The 21,401-nt window shown below is 46.2% G+C and overlaps 2 protein-coding genes across 2 annotated transcripts; both read right to left on the reverse strand.

The window, feature by feature from the left end:
* Window positions 1-8,379: 8,379 nt before the first annotated feature.
* LOC144325689 (uncharacterized) lies at window positions 8,380-10,296 on the reverse strand. The gene is made up of 2 exons (XM_077919706.1): window positions 9,762-10,296; window positions 8,380-9,560 (listed from the first exon to the last, which is right to left on the reverse strand). Exons 1-2 carry the CDS (start codon window positions 10,294-10,296, stop codon window positions 8,986-8,988), a joined length of 1,110 nt encoding a protein of 369 aa, XP_077775832.1. The 3' UTR covers window positions 8,380-8,985.
* Window positions 10,297-11,998: 1,702 nt separating this feature from the next.
* Window positions 11,999-14,190, reverse strand: LOC144327021 (uncharacterized). The gene has a single exon (XM_077925008.1). It carries the CDS (start codon window positions 13,786-13,788, stop codon window positions 12,091-12,093), a length of 1,698 nt encoding a protein of 565 aa, XP_077781134.1. The 5' UTR covers window positions 13,789-14,190; the 3' UTR covers window positions 11,999-12,090.
* Between the last annotated feature and the right edge of the window lie 7,211 nt (window positions 14,191-21,401).

Consider the following 21,401-nt stretch of genomic DNA (forward strand, 5'->3'; position numbering starts at 1 on the left):
GACTTACTTATTCACCAACCTGGTTGCCTCCAAATACAGTGGTACCTCAGGTTACAGATGCTTCAGGTTACAGACTCCGCTAACCCAGAAATAGTACCTCAGGTTAAGAACTTTGCTTCAGGATGAGAACAGAAATTGCATTGCTGTGGCGCGGTGGCAGCGGGAGGCCCCATTAGCCAAAGTGGTATCTCAGGTTAAGAACAGTTTCAGGTTAAGAATGGACCTTCAGAACAAATTAAGTTCTTAACCCAAGGTACCACTGTATGTTGGAGCACAATTCCCATCAGGCCCAGCCATGTTGGCTGGTTCTGATGGGAGTAGTAGTTCATAGCACCTGGAGGGAACCTGGCTGGCAAAAGCTGGGCAAGTGTAATCGTTGCTGTCCTGCAGTCTGACAGGCTTGAAGCAATACATTCTGGTTTCATTTATTTGTTAATTGATCTGATCATTAAATGTAGATCAAACATATCCAGGGTGACATTCCCTCCAAAAAGCTGGCTGCAGCATTTTATAGGTTGTCTTACACTTTTCAAAGGCATCTCCATGAACAGTGCATTGGGATAATATCCATGGCATATGACCAGGGAATGTGTGACAATGGCCAATCTGCCTTCTCCAGGAAAGGCTGCCAAAGCTGTGCAAATGTGCCTCTGGCAAAAACTACCTCCCGATCGTCTAGGCATGAAACTGGATCCTGGACTAGTCTCAAATTCTAGGCAGTTCCCAAACTGTGAACCTGGCTAAGCCATCCAAGGTAGGGGTGTATAACCAATCCCAGATCAGCTTTCTCACTGACAAAAACCACCTGTCTTGAATGAATTAATTTAGTTAGTCAGCATACAGTCCAGCCACAACTCCAGAACCAATAGACAACCTCCACTGCTTCCTGGAATATGGTATCTGATGGAAAGAAGAGATAGTGTTTGGTTGTCATCTTCATACTACTGGCTCCACACTTCAAATCTTTGAATACATTTTCCCAGAATTTTCATGTAGATTAATGGGTAATATGGAACCCTATGGAAACTCGTAACCCAATTAAGAGAATAAACAACTGTCCTGTCCTCTAAGTAGGACTAGAAAAACTACAAACCCATGCCACCAAGCCACAGCTTTGGTAGGAGGACTCAAAATATATATTGTGCAATGACACCTTTTTTAAATCTATGGCAGGATAAATGCATTAAGTAGAGTGTACATGATTTCGGCGGTTCGAATCCCCGCGGCGGGGTGCACTCCCGTTGCTCGGTCCCAGCGCCTGCCAACCTAGCAGTTCGAAAGCACCCTCGGGTGCAAGTAGATAAATAGGGACCGCTTACTGGCGGGAAGGTAAACGGCGTTTCCGTGTGCTGCGCTGGCTCGCCAGATGCAGCTTTGTCACACTGGCCACGTAACCCGGAAGTGTCTCCGGACAGCGCTGGCCCCCGGCCTCTTAAGTGAGATGGGCGCACAACCCTAGAGTCGGACACGACTGGCCCGTATGGGCAGGGGTACCTTTACATGATTTCTAAATTACTCTGTTCTGTTTTCTGCCCCATATTAAACCACTTTGAGAATTGCAGCTCTGTGAGGGGAACATGGGTTCCCAACAACTCTCAGCAACCCTAAGAAACTACAGCTCCCAGAATTCTTTGGGAGAAGCCATGACTGTTTGAGCTGGTATCACAGCACTTTAAATGTATGGTGTGGCCCTAGTTTTATTTCTTTTTTCATGGTGCTGTATTGAATTACAATTTGAATCCATGTGGTAATACAAGAAAATACAATGTGTAAGAAATAAAACAAGCAATCAACATGCAGTTAAAAAGCACGCAGCATCTATCACAGTACACTACAAATGCCGCAACAGGGAGGAAAGTCATGAAGTGCTCAGCCAAGGTCCTCAGCAATGGTCCTCAGTGGTCTGTGTGGGGAAAAAGGTTTAGGAACCACCGCCTTAGAAAATGCAGCATGCTCACAGCAGAGGAATGATTTGAATCCAAGTTCAGCTTATGTGACCATAACTGGCTCTCTCAAAAGTCTGAATTCAGTTGTGATGCGCATGGGGCTCATAGCCTTTCTTCAATAAAAACATGTGGCAGCATCACCATATCTGTCTGTTCAGAGTTTGCACCTAGCCTGAAATGTAAAATGACAAGTTGTTAAGCCCCTGGGTACCAAAAAAATGGGGGGGGGGGGACCTGTGTGTAGTATGCTAGTTCAGATTTGCCGCGAGACAGCAGGTTCCCTTGTACACTGACTGACAGAATTATTTTCTGTACATTTCCTTGTTCAGATGTATTCACTGAAGAGGCCACTGTGGAGAAGATAAGAGAACAGCTTTCCCTGTCTCACTAAGCCTTTTCCACCCACTTTTGCTTCCCCATTTTTCTCTGCGAGTTACTTTTCAGCTGCTTTATTCCCCTGTGAAACGGATGCTACAAGGCCTTTGAAGTGACCCTTTGATTCGGGTTTATTAAGAGTGCCTCTGCTGTTAGAACTCCTGCAAGCTTTACCTGAAAGAACCTTTCAGTCAATGCAGCACAATACAGAGGAAGGCCCCACAGCTCAGCAGGCAAGTGAGAGGCCTACCCAGCAAAGACAGTGGGTGAGTCTTGGAAGCAATGGAGCGGTAGGAGGCTCAAGAGGAATAGAAGAAAGCACCCAGGTACACCAGCCTGTTCTCCTTTGCCAACCACCTGAGGATGTCGCCAATAGTTAGCAGTTAAATAGCACAGATAGGTGCTTTTTCTTCCAAACAGAGAAGTGAAGATCTCAAATGTAATGGGGCTTAATTGAGTTACACCTAAGAATTCATCAATGCTTATCTGCCCAGTATGTGTCAAATATATTCTTGGCAGCCAGAGTGAATAAGAACTGTTTCCTTCTGGGTGAGAGGAAGATGTTATCTGACTGGTTACTCTTTTAAAAGCTTGCTTTGGACTTAGCTGATCTGAATAATTATAGGTCGGCTTCAGATTTCCCTTATATGGGCAAGTCTCAAGTAGGCTATGGTGGAAGATTCTCACATGAGAATGAGACAGATTTTTGGACTGAAACCAGTGATGGAATCAGGGCGAGTTTGCGGATGGTTCTGGTCAATATGCAGCATGTAGAAAGACAGAGCATAATTGAGCTTACCTATTTGTGCGCCTCAGCAACCGTTGACACAATTGACAATCTAACCTTTTGGAACTGCTTCAAGCAAATATGAATCAGGTGAACAATTTGGAAAAAGATGGGGCATGTGGATTTTACAGAGTCTTTGGGGAGGGGGGAGGAGCACAGGCAACACGACCCCCTTTCCAGTAGATTTCTGTGACATCAGTGACCTCAAAGAGATGTCAGATCCAGACATCCCTGCCTAGTTTGTTTTCATATCTGTCCTCATCACCTGCAGAGCAGAGAAGACTGCAAACCAGGCAGGAGCCTGAAGCTATTTGGAAGGAAGGGGAAATTATGTAAGCATCTCCCCGAAAACAGGACCTGCCTAAAAGCCAAAAATAATAAATAAATAAATAAATAAATAAATAAATAAATAAATAAATAGGATGGCATTCGCAGCTCTCAAATGCGCTATCAGTCTGAGATGCTTCACTGGGGCAATGGGCTGTTTAACATTCTATGTTCTTTTAAATGTGTTTGTGGGAGGTAGGCAGTTATCGGTTTGTTTTGTTCTTGTTCTTATTGTGTGTTCTTGTTTTGTATTTTTATGCTGCAAACTGAGCTGAGATCTTCAGCAGAAGGGTGGTATACAAATTTAATTAAGAAGAAGAAGAAGAAGAAGAAGAAGAAGAAGAAGAAGAAGAAGAAGAAGAAGAAGAAGAAGCAGCAGCAGCAGCAGCTAGAAATGGTGGCTTTCCACCACCCCTTTTTAAAAAATGCATTGTGATTGCTTGTAACAACAATGCTGCCCTTAGCTGCATTTCCTGAATTATGTAAGCTAGTGGCTATTTTGTAGCAGGGATTCCCTCTAATGGTGTGCTTCCTTATTCACACAGAAAGATGAAAAGTATCACCCTAAATGGCAATAAATAGAAATTTGCGGGGATTTTGGATGTGATCATCAGCCACTTAAAATAAGGTTACCAGATGTATCCATTTCCTGGGGACAGTCCCTGGATTTACAAATCAGTCCCCTGACAAAATCCATTTGTTTAGTAGGAAGTTGAAAAGTGTCCCTGGATACATTGAAAAAAATGAATCTAACTTAAAATCTAAAGATTTCCATGGCAGTGTTTGAAAATATGGCTTTAGCCAAGGTGGGGGATGTCAAAATCATGCAGAGCTATGTTTTCCCAACCTTGGCTACGGTTGGAGTCCAGCAAAATCTGCAGGGCACTACATTGTTTTTGTTGTTTTCTGGATGCTTTTCTATAGGTGTCTTTAAACACATTAGAAAATTTGAATTCCTGCATTAGAAGGGGTTGGACTAGATGGCCCTTGGGGTCCCTTCCAAGTCTACAATTCTATGACTCTGGAACAAAAATACATTGTATGACAAAAATGCTGAAATTCATTGCATCTCCCCAAGAGAGTTCCATATCATTGTGGCCCCACATAAAACACATTTTATTGTATCCGAATATCTAATTCTTCAAGTGCTCTGAATGACCACCTGAATGCTGTTCACATAAATGAGATTGCACCGCATGTGCAAAGGGGGTCATAAAATGTGATCTTTATAAAGGTCTAAACCGTATTCACGGAAGCAAAAGGCGTTCCTTGAAAATAAGCATATGATGGCCTGCAACACAGCTGAGTCCACATTCACATTCCGACTGAAATGAATATTCATGTACTTCCCCACCCTTCCCACTTTCAATTCACCCAGATCCATGAAAATTCCTCAATGCTACAAGAAATTCTAGAAGAACGTGACTCATTTCCTTTGAAAGGAAGATAAAATGTCTGTAAGATGGTAAACAATTTGTCCTGAAAGATTATGGGCAAAGAAAGCAGATGGTTCAATTACTCATTATTATTATTATTATTAGCAATGACCTTGAACAGCCAATTCTGCCTTTGTAATTCTTCAATCTTTGAGGGTACTTGCATCTGAAGTTTTGATCCGAGGCACTAAAAATAGGCCCCTATTTCCTATCTGACTCCGATTTCTTCTCCAAACTTCTTCTATCACTTAAGCCTAAGGTTTTCATTGAATTTCATGTCTAAAGTACAAACGTAATAAAACTGAAACCTTCCACTGAAACGACAATTTTCTTCATCAACTACACACACACACACACACACACACAGAGAGAGAGAGAGAGAGTATAATGGCTATCAAAAATGTTGGCTGGTATCTAGTTGTGTCCCTTCCTCATGGAAGCATCCCAGTTCCAAATGACCTGCCTTGAAAAGACAAAAGCTTGGAACCTGAGTAAGTTAGCTGAACTCCAAACGAAATCAATGGGAAAAATCAACAATGCCTTGACTTCAGACCTATTGGTTTCAATGGAAACAAAGTGTAACTAACTCCTGAAACTTAAGTTACGGTTCACTGAAGTCATGTCTAGTTCTCCATTGAGGAAAAAGTACGTTATTGGCATGATCTAGCGAACTTCAAGCATTTAAAACATGTCCCATTGATTTCAGTTGACGAATTACCCACATGCTTATGTTGTTCCCATTGGAATCAACATGACTTTCAAAGTACTTAATTGTGCCTTGATTATGCCAATATTTTATTCTTTCATATGGCAGGAAACACCAACATTGTGCAAGTGAAAAAAGGAAGGAAAAAAACCCCAGTTACTAATTTCACTCCTAATAACTACGCAAGTTAATTACACAACTCATCAGCATTTCCCCCCTAAAGTATTAGCAAATGTAAGTGAACTCGGTCAAACCCAAATGGCTGCCAAGTAGTGGCAGATGAGGTCATCAACTTTCCATCCATCCCATTATAATCTGCTAATAAAAATAGGGCATATTATGCCATCAATCCCACAGGGCTTTTGGAAGTGGGGGGGAGTCAGCAAGAGTTCTATTTAAAAACAGATGACACAATATGCCCACAGGCGAGAGACCAATCAAATTACTACATTATCCCAGCCCAGGGAGGCAAGCGAAAGAAAAATGTGTGCTGAATTATAACAGGAGAATGTCCTAATGGCAAAGTCTATTAGATTTTAGAAGAGTCTCCCAAGAGAAATGGGAGAGTTGAACCATTCTGAACTTATTTTTCAACCAAGTCACAGGATGGGACAGTTGAGAAGTGGAAAGGGGTCCTATATTGGGGTCCAGAGGAGGCACCAGAACAATTGTGAACTGTTGTTTTATGTCTGTAATGGCAGTGAGGAAGGTGGCTATCCTATTGGTTGCTATCATGTTATTTTAAGGAATGCTTTTGGTACACTTCCTGCAGGAATGGGTCAAACAGACTGGCAAGCAGATGCTTTTTGTTTGTTTTTTACTGGAAAAATAATAATCTGTGCCTCAGTTTACACTGGGCCTTTTCATAACTGTGCATCTGCAGACAGATAACTGCCAGTAAATGGAAAGTTTATCCTAGGTGAATGGCATGAGTAGCGGGAAGAAAACACACAGACACCCTGAAGAGGCAAAATCGGCCTAATCTTCTATGGAAACAAAACACCCACTGTCATCGTCTCTCACCTCGGCTGTGCATAATCCCTCAAATAGTGGCCTGCTGAGCATATGTTCCTGGTTAGGGACTCATTGTTTGTGAAATGGCTGCTGGTCTCAGATTTCTGTGTGGTAAGCAGAATCCCCAGGCCGCCTGGTCCAGGCAGTTTGGGGCCATTCTGAGGCACATAAACATTGGCAAGAGGAACTTTTGTGTCTGCAACTCTAAGGAATTAGGGTCCAGAAAGTGTCACCCCTGCCCTCTTCTCTCTATTTGTATTTTGCTGAAATGGAAAACATAGCAGAAAACTACCTGGCTGCAGGTAGGCAACAGCAGCCCCCTGGCAAGTAATGGCTGTGTGTAAGTTTGCTGTGAACAGGGCAAGGGTATGTTTAAAGAAGACTCTCCAAAGAAGTGGAAAACTTTAAAAGCGGGGTGGGGAGAGAGAGATGTGTCTGGATTCATAGCAGAAAGAGTTTGCGGGTTGAAATAATTGTATGGTCAAAAATAAGTGAAGGAAGGAAGGAACATCTATAGATAAGATTGCTCTTAGCATCTGGAAATGTCTGAAGGGGAAAAGGGAGACCAGAAAGGGATAAGTTTGTTTATTTATTTACTATATATTTTAGAAAGTTTTTGTTTGGCTGTTCACTATTGCACTTTTACATCTCTGAATGTATTGTAAGCAAACACTGCAGAATGGTTCCTGAGATCAAGGAGCAGGTTTTTGTCTATATTTAGATTCATTTGGATGCCATTTTTGAATCAAGATGGCGGACCAAACCTTTGAAAACCGAAGTGATTTTAAATTTTGCGAAATGGTTCCCAAGATGACAGAGCAGGTTTTTGTATATTTGGTTACAGTTAGAGGCCATTTTGAATCAAGTTGATTGACTCAGTCATTCAAACCTTCACAGATTTTTGTTGTTTCTTTGAATTCCCTAGCAGTGCTGAGTCAAAGTTGCCTATAAATTAAAAGTGAATGGAATGTCAAAGTCTGGTTTGTGCCAACCAGTCAATGCTACAGCTCATGCTTAAATTGGGAGACAGCTTCAACCACATGCTGGGTGCGAATGACACAATTAAAATGCAGCATGGTCTGCGAGCAAAAAAGACGGAGGAAGAGCAAAGTAGCTGGGAGCAACTTTCCAGGAGTAAACACATTTGCGTGTTGAGTCACAGTAGCCCCCCCAATAAATCACACTTCACACATCAATTTTTGTTTAAGGTTTTTGGCATAATTTTGGCCACAACTTTATTTAAATACACAGAATGTGAGTGGTTGCTTAGGCATTGGTTATGACTATCTGTCCTTGCCCTCAGGGACAGAGCTGGTCTTCCGGACACCAGCGGAAGCCAGCGTGGGAAACAAGTATTGGGTGAGAAGCAAAGCCGGGACCCAGACCATTACTTCTCACCCTCATGTTCCTGTGGGGCTTGCACGGCCCAAGTCCGACTCCGGGGACAAGGACGAAAGAATGGCAAGCCCCTGGATTTCCTTTAACGGAATTCCCGTTCACATCATTTGGAGGGGTAGGCACTTACCCCTCCAAGCACCAATTAACCAATGCCTAACCGCCAACCTTACAAGTTGTGACGATTTGCTACGTAGTAGGCAAAAACCAAATGGCACCAGCCAATCAGCCAGATGGCAAAATTCCTACTAGGCCCCCGCACCAAGGCGGACGACCCCATGACAGGCAATAGCAAGGTCAAGTGAACCAAACCAAACCACCCTATAAAAGGGCGGGAGGGCGGGTGATCCGATGCAAACGGCCAAGAGGCCGAGCCAAAGCTTAACCCCTGTATATATAGGCTCTGACCCCACCTCCAAAATGGCCACAATCAAATTTACCCCAGCAACCCGGTTTAACCATTTAAATGGTCGGGATCAGCTAAATTTGCCTAGTCACAGGAGGGTGGCCTGTTCCCAACCGCAACACGTGCTCTCTGCTAGGGAGAACACGCTTTGCGTGTTGAGTCACAGTAGCCCCCCCAATAAATCACACTTCACACATCAATTTTTGTTTAAGGTTTTTGGCATAATTTTGGCCACAACTTTATTTAAATACACAGAATGTGAGTGGTTGCTTAGGCATTGGTTATGACTATCTGTCCTTGCCCTCAGGGACAGAGCTGGTCTTCCGGACACCAGCGGAAGCCAGCGTGGGAAACAAGTATTGGGTGAGAAGCAAAGCCGGGACCCAGACCATTACTTCTCACCCTCATGTTCCTGTGGGGCTTGCACGGCCCAAGTCCGACTCCGGGGACAAGGACGAAAGAATGGCAAGCCCCTGGATTTCCTTTAACGGAATTCCCGTTCACATCATTTGGAGGGGTAGGCACTTACCCCTCCAAGCACCAATTAACCAATGCCTAACCGCCATGGAGCCCACAGCTCCCCGCCAAACCACTCACAGCCCCAGCCAAGACCTCAGCTTGGCCACCACCGCACCTAGCCAGACCTCATTCCCAGAAGCCGAAAGGTGCACACCATCAGCCCTAAAGAGAGCTGCCGCAGGGTAGGAGATCTCCTGGTGAAAAATCACCTCTCCACCCAGCTCCACAATCCTTTTGGAAACAGCCGCATTGATGCGCTTCCTGGCCCTTTCCGTGGCCGCCGGGCAACGACTTCCCAACCAAACCCGTCGTTGCAGAAGCTTGGACCAAAATAACTTGGCTGTGGGCACCATTGCCCTCAGCGCCTCCAGGTCAGCCAAAATTGCAGCACGTAATGATAAGCAGTCCATGGCAACCAGGTCATTCTCTCCCAGCTGCACCACGATAGCCTCTGGCGGCCCTTCCAGGAGCAACTGCCTTCGAATTCGTGGCAAAAACTCCGACCAGCGCATTCCTCGTCTAGACAGCCAGGACACCCGCACATGTGAAGGAAGGCCGAGACCTGGACCCAAACCGGACTGCCGTGCTGCAACACCGGCCCAATGGACGATGCTGTGCCCCACCATCCAGATGCGAACGGCTGACAAACCTGGGTAAAATAAACCAACACAGTGTCAGACACTAAATCGTTAGCGAACATATCCCCTGAACGCATTTGACTTCCAACGACCCAAATCCTGAATTCTAGCAGCTGACAAACCCCAATGAGCTGCAGTCGTGGCAGCCCCTATCCTGAAGGAATGTGGGGCAAAATCAGAGGCCACGCCACCGCAGGCCATGATAACCTTACGCATTACCCCCGCAAACTGGTGCCTCGTGAGGGGTGACCCATTCTCGTGCCTGAACAGCGGCCCATCCCCCTGCGCCCGCACCACCAGATACCTGTTAACATCCTTTACCGGGCAAGGGCCTGTCACCCCGGTGGCAGGGAGACGAATAAGGGCCCCCTTGCCCCTCTGATCCGTCTTTGAATGCCTAATCGTAATTCCCACTTCTGCGGAGGATAGCTGCACATCCTGGAGCAGAAGACCCCTGGTACGACCATCCCCGTGGACTTCCACCACTAATTCACCCACTCTCAATGCACCAAAGAAGGCAATTGAGAAGGCAGCCGAAAACAGGCGGGCCTCGTAATCAGACCAACACACCACCCGGAGTTTCTTGCGCATCTTACGCAACAATTCAAAAGATATGGGGCGTCGATTAGGTGGGCGAGAAAGACAGAGTCGACCCCAACCTTCAAGGGCTCTGCGAACGACAAACTTCGCACATGGATCTTTGTCAAAATAGGTCTTACAGAAAAATGCTATGGCAGCTGCCTGCATCCTAAGAGTCTTGCCTGCACGCCCCAACTGGAATAAATGAGCCAAGTATTGTAGCACCTGCGAGGAGGAGGGCGGGACCCCAGCTAGCCCCCCGGCTGTCTGGCGCAGAAATGCCAGAAAATCAGCCCATGCTTTCCCGTAAGATCTTAAGGTAGAAGGTGAAACCGATGCCGCTACTCCCTGAAAAACTAATTGCTGCCAAGGTTCCAGAGATGATCCGGGAAATATTCCGGACGTATCCGCGCCTCTGGAACCAGAAGTCTGAACCGCTCCATCTGAAAACGGGACAGAGCATCAGCAATTTCGTTAGACACCCCAGGAATAAAACGTGCGGAAAAAACTATATTACAGCGCAAGCAGTGCAGCACAAATGCACGCAAGAGGGGAGCCACCCTGGGTGAGCGAGATGACAGTTTGGCCAACACCGTCACCACCGCCTGGTTATCGGTCCAGAAGCAGACACGACGGTTCCTGAACTCCTCGACCCACAAGTGCACTGCCACTACAATTGGAAAAAACTCGAGAAAGGTTAGGTCACGCGTAATCGCAGTTCCCTGCCACCCAGCCGGCCAACGCTGAGCGCACCATCGACCTTTCCAATAAAGACCAAACCCCAGTGAACCTGCAGCATCGGAATGCACCTGGAAGTCATTATGCAAGTTCAAAGTGTCTTGCCATAAGGACACCCCATTGAACTCCTCCAGGAATTCGAGCCAGATCCTAAGATCGGCACGCACCCCACTAGAGAGGCGAACCCGATGATGCGGAGCCCTCAACCCTACCGTGAGACGCGCTAGGCGTGAACAGAAGGGGCGCCCGGGAGCCACCACTCTGCAAGCGAAATTCAGATGTCCCAAAAGCGACTGGAGTTGCCTGAGCGACACCTTGTTCAGAGGAAGTAGCTCCTCTATGATCCTCCGCAGGGCAAGCAACTTATCCCCTGGAAGGCTGGAAGTTTGAGCCACTGTATCCAAGAGGATACCCAGGTAAGTGAGCTGGGTTGCGGGGCCCTCCGTCTTCTCCGCGGCGAGCGGAACCCCCAATTCACGTGTAAGGTCAGCAAAGGCCTGGAGCAGCACCGAGCAATCGCCGGTATCGCCCGCCGAGGCCAGTAAAAAATCATCCAAATAATGAGTGACTCCGCCCAAACCTGTTTTAAATTTTAGAGCCCACTCTAAAAAGGTACTAAACGCTTCAAAAGCGGCACATGCTACTGAACATCCCATAGGCATGGCCTTGTCAAAATAATAGCTGCCCTCAAACTGAAAACCAAGCAGCCAAAAATCCTCCGGGTGAATTGGCAAGAGGCGAAATGCAGATTCGATATCGCATTTCGCCAATAAGGCTGCATGGCCGAACTTCCTAATCATCTTGATCGCTTGATCAAGAGAAGCATACCTCACGGAGCAAAGCTCCGGCGGAATAACGTCATTGACTGACGTGCCCGTGGGATGTGACAGATTATGAATCAAGCGATATTCACCCGGGGCCTTTTTAGGCACGATACCCAATGGGGATACATGCAAGTTATGAAAGGGCGGGCTGTCAAAAGGGCCAGCCATACGTTGCATGGCTAACTCCTTTGCAATTTTCTTGCGAGCAACGTGAGGCAGCTCACGAACCGATTTCTGATTAGCGGGATTCTGTGCCACGGGAGGCATGGCTACAGGAATCCGAAAACCCACAGAAAAACCATTGTTCAGATAGTTCGCAGCATCCCTATTGGGATAAGACTGTAGCCATAATTGCAGGGGCTGCAGGCGAACAGGGGTGTATGCCAAGGAGGTCAATACATCATTTCCCTGCTGCTGGGATTGCAGGGGAGGGGGTTGGTTTTTGATTTTGCTGAGAACCCCCTCTGCCCCCCCGAAAGGGCCGGCGACCACCAAAGCAAGAAGACGCAGCATGCGAGCCATTGCACCTCTCACAGACATGGGCATATTTGCACCCCTGCCGCTGACAGGAGCCCTTGTTAAAATCCCAGCATAGGAGCCGGCGGCTAGTCCTAAAGGCCGCCGGTTTGAATTTCTGCTGCTCTGGCGCCTTCTTATCGATGAGTGGGGCCACGTGGGTGGTCCAGACATCAAGATCCCTACGATCCCAGCGGGCCGTAGGAATCTTGGCTGCTCGACGCCTGAAGTTCTCATCGTATTTGATCGCCGCTTTTTCACCAGCTTTGGTGAATGCAGAGCGAACGATGGATAGGTAAACGAACAAGTGAAGAGACCTCCGAGGATAGGCAGCCACCACGACACCAGCGAAGACTTGGAAACAATCGAGCCAATGCTCGAACGTCTTGTCTGGGATGGTGGCACCAGAGCGCTTCCTTGAAGAAGGCCCCTTCTCCTGATCCTCTGAAGGTGGGGCCAATTTGAAAATGTCTACATAACGGCCATTTAATATCCTAGCACGAAGCTTGGTGGCCAGGTGTGAACCAGGAATAATGTCCCTGGCCGAGTTGGTAGAGACCTTAGTGTCAGGTATCAGCACACCATCCCTACATTCTTGTACGGCCCCGTACTTAGCACGGTGCGTATTGGCCCTCCGTTCCCAGGCCCACCTCGGGAGCCCCGAAGCCGACTCACCAAAACCCCAATAAAGTTCCAATGATTTATCAGACTCATCGTCAGAGCTAGATGACGTACCCGTATAAGATGAAGAAGAATCCGCCCTTCTACGTTTTGCCCGCTTTCGGGAAGACCTTCTGCGGTGACGCTTTCCCCCCAAAGATCTCCTGGCCGGGACTGGTAAGCTATCTTCCATGGAAGAGGCAGAGTCGGAATGCGGCCGAGAAGCACCCGGATCCTGCGCCAAGCCTGGAGCAGAATGAGAGGCAGATGTGTCGTCCCTCCTCCGTTCGGCGCGTCTCCGAGAAGACCCTCTGCCGCGACGATTCTTGCCTGCAGACCTTCTGGCAGGAACTGGTAAACTGTCCTCAATAGAAGACTCTGAATCGGGATTCGGCTGAGCTAAACCTGAAGCCGATGGAGAAGAAACAACACGTGAGAGACCAGAAACCGACGCCACCTCAGCAGGGGGCTGGGCAATCCTGCTCCTACGCGCAGAAGATGACGAAGGGTTCCTTATCCCCGAGACCCTTCTGGATGAATAAGATGACCTCCGAGCACGGCCGCGAGCAGCAGGTGAGTAATGGGGCCGAGTTACCTGGGGGTCACTTCCCACAGCCCCAGCTAACAACCCTTCTCTTCCATTATCGCTAGAAAACGACGACGCCGGGGACGACACCCCCACCGGCTGAGGCAGCCCTGCCGATGTGGAAGGCTGACTGGAACATTGCTGTAGAAAACCATCCATTTGTTCCGCAAAACGAGTCAAGGCTGCTGGATCACCGGCCATGCTTTCCACCAGGGACTGCACCCGCCCCATTGGCGGCCTTGGAGCAGGTGAACGCAGCGCCTGGGAAGGGCCTCTAATAGGCCGTTTTGCTGTGGAAGATGAGGCAGGGCGGGCTGCGGCTTTCTTTGGAGCCATACCTACTATGGAGACAAATCGACAGTTAGCAGGTTCCACCAGATCAAAGACAGCCAAGCAAGGCCACTAAGCGTCAATGTAAACTCACTAAAGCCGGGTAGTTACTTCCAAAAGGAGCACCCTTAAATCTTTATCAGCGACTACTGCACAAAACTTGCACGTAATTGGCAACTAATGCAATAAAATATGCCTTAATGGATTAGAGTAGGAAGTAAATTAGCCGCTTATAATCAGTTGGAAATATGCACCCAGTGCACCCTTTCAGTACGGCCGGCAGGACGCACCAACCGGTGCCAAGCACTTGAGGGGGGGTGCAGTATCTGGCCAAACCACCACGTTAGGCTGGTACTCCGTGGATAGGCCCACTCGCAATTGACAGAAGCTAAATTAAAATAATACAAATTCCCAAACAGCCAGGTTAAATAGAAAGCTATAAAGCAACAGCAACTTAAACAAATAAATAAGGTAAAGGTGCAATGCCTAGGCCAACCAGCAGGTGGCGCTAGCTTGCCTGGCCGATTGAATAGTAGGAGATGCAATGCTCACTGAGCCACTGGAGGAGCTCGCGCGCCTGTAGGCCGCAATAGCTCCTCGCGGCCACTAGAGGGCCAGCCAGCAGCAACAACGGCCCTGAGCTCTCCCCCCACTCCAAGCGCTGTTGCAATGGAGGGGCCTGGGCGATACCGCCGAATCACCCGCGGGGCGGAAGCAGGCCGCGCCAAGGCCTGCGAGGCCTGCGCGGGCTCCGCACACCTCCGCAAGCGGCGGGCAGCGATGCCGCCCCAGAAAGACGCCCCAGATCCCCAGGGAAGAGCCGGCAGCCGCTGCGCCACCGAATCAATTAACCTTTAAATTTATTTATTTTCCAGGAGCGCCAAACAGCTGGAGCGCTGAAGCGGCGGCGGCGGAGCCGAGGCCGGGGATGATCCCACCCCCGCACACCAGCGAACAAGGTAAGGCTTCCGAGGGCCCTGCTAACACCCGCGGGGGGGGGGGGACGGGTCACCCCCGCGGTCGGCGTCGCCGCCGCGCCGCGTGGAGTGCGCCGATTCGGGGAGGGGGTGGGGGCGGAAGGGGAAGGAGCCCAGCCGCGCTCCGCGGCAGCGGAGCTTTGAATCAGGCGATGGGTGCGGGGCTCCCGTGGGCCAACGAACCACCCGATCTTCCCCGCCCCCAGAAAAACCAGGGTCCCTTAAAAGCTACGCTGCCAGGGAGGCAAGGCCCTCCCCGGGCTGGGGGGGGGTCCCCACCCTCAGCTCTCTTTTCCAACAGGGTAGGAAAATAGAAGGGATAAAACAAATAGCACAAGGAAACAAAAAGCAAGAAAAGGTGGGGACGGAGAGAATAAAAGGAAGGGGGGGGTGTAGGGAGAGAGGAGGCCAAAGTGGCGAGAGAATGGATTTTTGAATAGCAAGCAATACAACCGCACAATCGCTAGTTGCTCCTTGATCCGATGCAAACGGCCAAGAGGCCGAGCCAAAGCTTAACCCCTGTATATATAGGCTCTGACCCCACCTCCAAAATGGCCACAATCAAATTTACCCCAGCAACCCGGTTTAACCATTTAAATGGTCGGGATCAGCTAAATTTGCCTAGTCACAGGAGGGTGGCCTGTTCCCAACCGCAACACGTGCTCTCTGCTAGGGAGAACACGCTTTGCAGGTGTGGGAAACCTGTGGCTGTCAATATGTTGCTAAACTGCAAGTCCTTTCAGCTGCAGAAGGTGTGGCCAAAGGCCGGGGATGATAGGAGTTAGAGTTCAGCAACATATGGAGGAGCAAATGTTCTCCATGCCTTTGGTGAGCCGTAGATTGGCTTATCATTTCATGTGAACCAGGGCAATGTCCTTTTTCTAGAACAATACACGCAGTGAAACTGGTCTCTTCTCTGGTACAGAGTCTTCAACAGCAGCAAACACTGGGGATTGTTATATTTAGGTATTCATGAGGCTACAGCCAAAGAGAGTGTTGAGTTTGCTATATTAAGAAGGGCATACAGTCTCAGCCCATTATTCTGTCGCTGATATATGTTGGCAAATCATCCTTCCTTATTAGAGAACAAGTTAATTTTATCGGTAAGCTGCATTCTTCTAATATATGAATTAGTGTTTCTACTGCATTGGGGAAGGAGATTGCATACCCTCCAAGACTTCTCCAATGAAAATAGGGACGTCCCCTCGGCGGGCACCTGGAGCGACCCCAAATTCGCAGAAGGGACCCCGTAAGGGGCTCCGGAGTGAAGGAGGGGGAGCGGTGCTGTGAGTTCATCGCTCTTTCTGCGGAGGCGAAGCCGCGCGGCTGTCACGGATGAGCGCTGACCTTTCTTCCAAAAATACCAGCCTGAAACTGCAAACCCGTGAGTAAGGATTTAAGATTTGTTGAAATAATTTGAAGAAATTCGGCTGAAACCGGGAGACGAGAAAGAGGAAGTCCGTCTTCCGGCACTGCTTTCAAGATCAAAGCAGACTGTTCAAAGAGCGGAAAGCGCTGCGAACAGGGAAGCCTTAAGGCTTTAAAGTGGGACTTTCGTGCACATTTGAACTCTATCTTTAAAGGAAAAATACAGCTAAAGATACAGTCAAAAATATCGTTTAAAAATTGACTTGGAGCGGTCTCCCAAGGGGTGAGGGAAGACGCTAACCCCAAATCTTTGGGTGGCCGGGTGAAGTTGCTTAACTGCGGAACTGTAACAAACTTCCAGATACTTTTGTAACTGAAGTGCAACTTTTGAGCTTACTTAGTTTGAATGGATACAATTGCAGGCACCTTGCTGGAACTTTGTTAAGTGTTTTAAAGTGCTCTGCAGGACTCTCTTCTTAGTGTTTTGGAACTAACTTGTTTTTAAAACTGTCTTCAAAAATGGAACAAAAGGGACTTTAATGGCGGAAAAGTTACCTTCTTCTTACTAAATTTTGGTGGCACTCCCCCTAGAGGATATTGGGATAACAAAGGCCTGGGAAAAGTTTTTTCTGTTTACCTTCTCTCTCCAGATTGTTTTTAAATTTGGGCTTGTCTTTCCCATGGGACTACAACATTTGACCTTGAACATTGACTGATGAGTGGCACAGGAAAGACAAGAGCAGCCAAAGCTAAGGAAGCTAAGGAAAAAGAAAAAGCGAAAAAGCAGGCACAGCTTTTGCAAACAACTTTAACTCAGGGACGCAGACTATCAGTTCCAGCTGTGCTTGCAATACAAAAAGTAGAAAGTGAAAAGCCTGAAAAATCTGAGGAGGAAGATATGGCATCAGGAGGATCAGAGGCAGTACTGAAACAAGTTTTGGAACAATTATCAGCATTAAACCAAAAAATTGATAATCAATCAATAAAAATTGACCAAGCTACATCCTCGATCCAAAAACTGACAGATCAGGTTTCCCAACATACCCAAGCAATTGAAAAATTGCAAGGAGCAACAGAAGAGAATCGTAAATTGGCAGGGGAAGCTGTTCAAATTGCAACAGCAGCTAAAAAAGAGGTTGAGGAAGTGAAAGCAGAAGTCAAGCCTCTGCACAAACAGGTAGGGGACCAACAAACCTACCTTTCCTTGGTGGAATTGAAAAATCGCCAGACCAACCTCAGGCTGAGGGCGGTGCCAGAAATCGAACAAGGAGATTTGATTGGATTTTTGACAACAGAGTTTTCAAAGTTTTGGGGCCTAAAAGAAGATAGTGATTTTAAAATAGTATCGGCTTTTCGATTGGGAAGATTGGTAAGAAAAGATAGATCAAGAGACTGCTTAATAGCTTTGAGATCAAGAGAAGAGAGAGACAAAATATTAGGCCTACATTTTAATAACTCAATTGAGATACAAGAGAAAAGGGTGGAAATTTACCGAGACATCCCTAAACAGTTATTGGATTTGAGAACCACCTATTCAGAATTGGCCAAGCTGTTGAGACTCAACACAATTCCTTATAGGTGGGAATTTCCACAAGGACTATCATTTACTTACAAACAGAAGAAGGTTAAAATAAGAACGCCAGAGGACCTACAAAAGTTCCAGTACGACCACGGAGAAGATCTCCAAAAAGAAGCAGCAGCCCATTGGCCTCTACCTAAACCAGGACCCATTCTGCCAGCAGGCGGAGGGACGCCTATACCCTCGGAACCAGAGGAAAAAGAAGACACACCGCTCTAGGTGTAACAGAATAGTTCAGGATGTCTCTGCAGCTACTAAGTTGGAATATAAACGGTGGAAATTCCCCGGAGAAAAGAAGGAGGCTATTTCATATATTGAAGAAAGAGCAATTGGACATTATTTGTTTACAAGAAACCCATGTAACCAGGCTCCACAGGAAAGTTTTGGTTAACAAAAGACTAGGCCAAGAGTTTATCTCTTCAGATAAGGTGAAAAAAAGAGGAGTGGTGATCTACGCTAAGGAGAGCCTGTCACCTAAATTTCTATTTAAAGATGAACATGGAAGAATTTTGGCAATTGAAATTCAGACTCAAGGAGAAAAAATATTGTTATTAGGAATTTATGCTCCAAATGACGGGAAATCGGAATTTTTCAAGAAGCTGCATGAGACTTTGCTGGACTATCTGGACTATGCTAACATCATAATGATGGGAGACATGAATGGAGTGGTGTCTACACATATGGATAAGTCTTACAACCAAAATTTAACATCAGACGGCAGACTGCCTAAAACTTTTTTTGAAATGACTGACAATCTGGATTTGATTGATATTTGGAGGACAAAGAACCCCCTAGGTAAAGAAGGCACTTTCTTCTCTGAGGCCCACCTGTCCTGGTCAAGGATCGACCAAATTTGGACCTCCAGGGGGCTGGCACCCAAGACCAAAAAGGTGGAAATCTGCCCAAAAACATGCTCCGACCACAACGCTCTGAAAATAGAACTCAGACTAACTCAACCCGGTTCCTTCAGATGGAGAATGAATGACACACTATTAAGAGATCAAGAGATCGTGAAGAAGGCCCAAAAAACACTAAAGGATTACTTTGAGATAAATCTGAACACTACAGTAGAAAAAAGAACAATCTGGGACGCAAGCAAAGCTGTTATGAGAGGGTTTCTGATACAACAGAATACAATTAAGAAGAAGCTCTGGAATGGAAAGAAAGATAAAATATTGGAGAAAATACGTCAGGGAGAGGAAAAATTGAGAACCAAACCAAAGTCAAAGGAACTGCTGAGAGAAATTAAATTCCATCAAGCAGAATATTCAAAATTGACTAACCAGGAGATTGAATGGAAAATAAAACAGATGAAGCAAAGATCTTTTGAATCAGCAAACAAATGCGGAAAGCTGCTAGCCTGGCAGCTGAAAAAAAGACAAAAGCTAAATACGATAACAAATCTAGAGATTGAAGGAAGGATGGTACAGAAACCAGAAGAAATTAGGAAGTGCTTCCACAGATATTTCAAAGAACTCTATACACAGGGGCCTCAGAAAGAATCTGAGATAGACCAATTTTTAAAGATAAATGGATTATCAAGAATAACTCAAGATAAAAGATCAATCTTGAACTCTATAATAACTACTCAGGAAATTGAAGGTGCCATTCAGAACATGCAACTAGGCAAATCTCCAGGCCCGGACGGGCTTACCTCCAAATACTACAAGACTTTGAAGGATTATTTGATACAACCTTTGTTGGAGGTATGCAACCAGATTTTGGATGGGAAGAGGGCACCAGAAACGTGGAAAGAAGCCTTCATCACATTGATACCTAAGACAGAATCTGAAAAGACTCAGCTCAAGAACTATCGCCCCATCTCACTCCTGAATGTGGATTACAAAATATTTGCAGACATTTTGGCAAGCAGACTTAAAAAAGTCTTAAATGAAGTAATTCACAAAGACCAAGCAGGCTTTCTCCCTGGTAGACATTTATATGAGAATACCAGAAACATCATTGATATCTTGGAACTTTTACAAACCAACATGAACACAAGGGCGGTGTTAATTTTTATTGATGCGGAGAAAGCATTTGACAACATATCTTGGAGGTTCATGAAGAAAAACTTGGAAGGGATGGGAGTGGGGCGGGGGTTTGAAAATGGGTTACGAGCAATTTATTCAGAGCAAAAGGCTAAATTAATAGTGAACAATGTGGTGACGGAGGAGTTTAAAATTGAAAAAGGGACACGACAAGGGTGCCCTCTATCCCCTCTTTTATTCATTTCAGTCCTGGAGGTGCTATTGAATATGATAAGGAAGGACCGGTTGGTACAAGGGATAGAGGTCGGAGTGAAACAATACAAATTGAAAGCCTTTGCAGATGATCTAGTTTTGACACTGCAGGAGCCAGAATCCAGTACAAAAAGAGCTCTTGAACTTATATCTGAGTTTGGTCGGGTGGCGGGATTTAAGTTGAACAAGCAAAAAACCAAGGTTTTGACCAAGAATTTGACACTTACAGAAACAGAGGGGTTTCAGAGAGAAACAGAACTGAATGTGGTAAAAAAAGTGAAATACCTAGGGATCTATTTGTCTTCCAAAAATTTGAATTTATTTAAGGACAACTATGAAAAATGTTGGTCGGAAGTTAAAAAGGATTTAGAAATTTGGTCAAGATTGAAACTTTCCTTGTTGGGAAGGATTGCAGCAATAAAAATGAATGTGTTGCCGAAAATGTTATTTTTGTTTCAAACCCTACAGATCGTGGACAGAGTGGAATGTTTTGGAAAATGGCAGAAGGATATATCTAGGTTTGTCTGGCAGGGCAAAAAGCCCCGAATAAAGTATAAAATACTAACAGATTCAAAAGAAAGAGGGGGGTTTGCCCTGCCGGACATGAGATTGTATTATGAAGCTGCAGCCTTCTGCTGGCTGAAAGATTGGTTTTTGCTAGAAAACACTGATGTCCTAGATCTGGAAGGTTTTGATAATGCTTTTGGTTGGCACGCATACCTATGGTATGACAAGGTTAAAGTTCACAAATTGTTTAAAAGCCATATTGTCAGAAAAGCAATTTTTGCAGTCTGGACGAAATACAAAGACTTATTAGAGAGTAAAACACCGAGGTGGGTGTCACCGGTGGAGGCCAAGGCTGGAAAAAGACCCAATATGGAGGCTTATTGGCCGAAATATTGGGAATTAATTGAAAAAATTGGAGACAGTTGGAAGTTGCAGAGCCAGGATAAATTAAAAAACAAGGTGCGAGATTGGTTACATTATGCTCAAATGCAAGAGGTTTTTAAAATGGATAAAAAAGTTGGTTTCCAGGAGGAGAAATCGAAACTAGAGACAGAATTGCTAGAACCAAAGACCAAGATTTTGTCTAGAATGTATAACTTGCTGCTTATGTGGAACACACAGGACGAGTTGGTTAAATCTGCTATGATAAAATGGGCACAGGATGTTGGACATAATATTATGTTTGAAGACTGGGAGAGGTTATGGAACACCGGAATGAAATTCACGGCATGCAGTGCCTTGAAGGAAAACATTATGAAAATGATATACCGGTGGTACATGACCCCAGTCAAGTTAGCTAAGATACATCACCTGTCTGACAATAAATGTTGGAAATGTAAGGAGGCAGAAGGTACATTTTATCATCTCTGGTGGACCTGCCCAAAAGTGAAGGCTTTCTGGGAAATGATTTATAATGAATTGAAAAAGGTATTTAGGTATACCTTCCCT

Source organism: Podarcis muralis, chromosome 1 (genome assembly GCF_964188315.1).
Source record: "Podarcis muralis chromosome 1, rPodMur119.hap1.1, whole genome shotgun sequence".
NCBI classification, from domain to species: Eukaryota; Metazoa; Chordata; class Lepidosauria; order Squamata; family Lacertidae; genus Podarcis; species Podarcis muralis.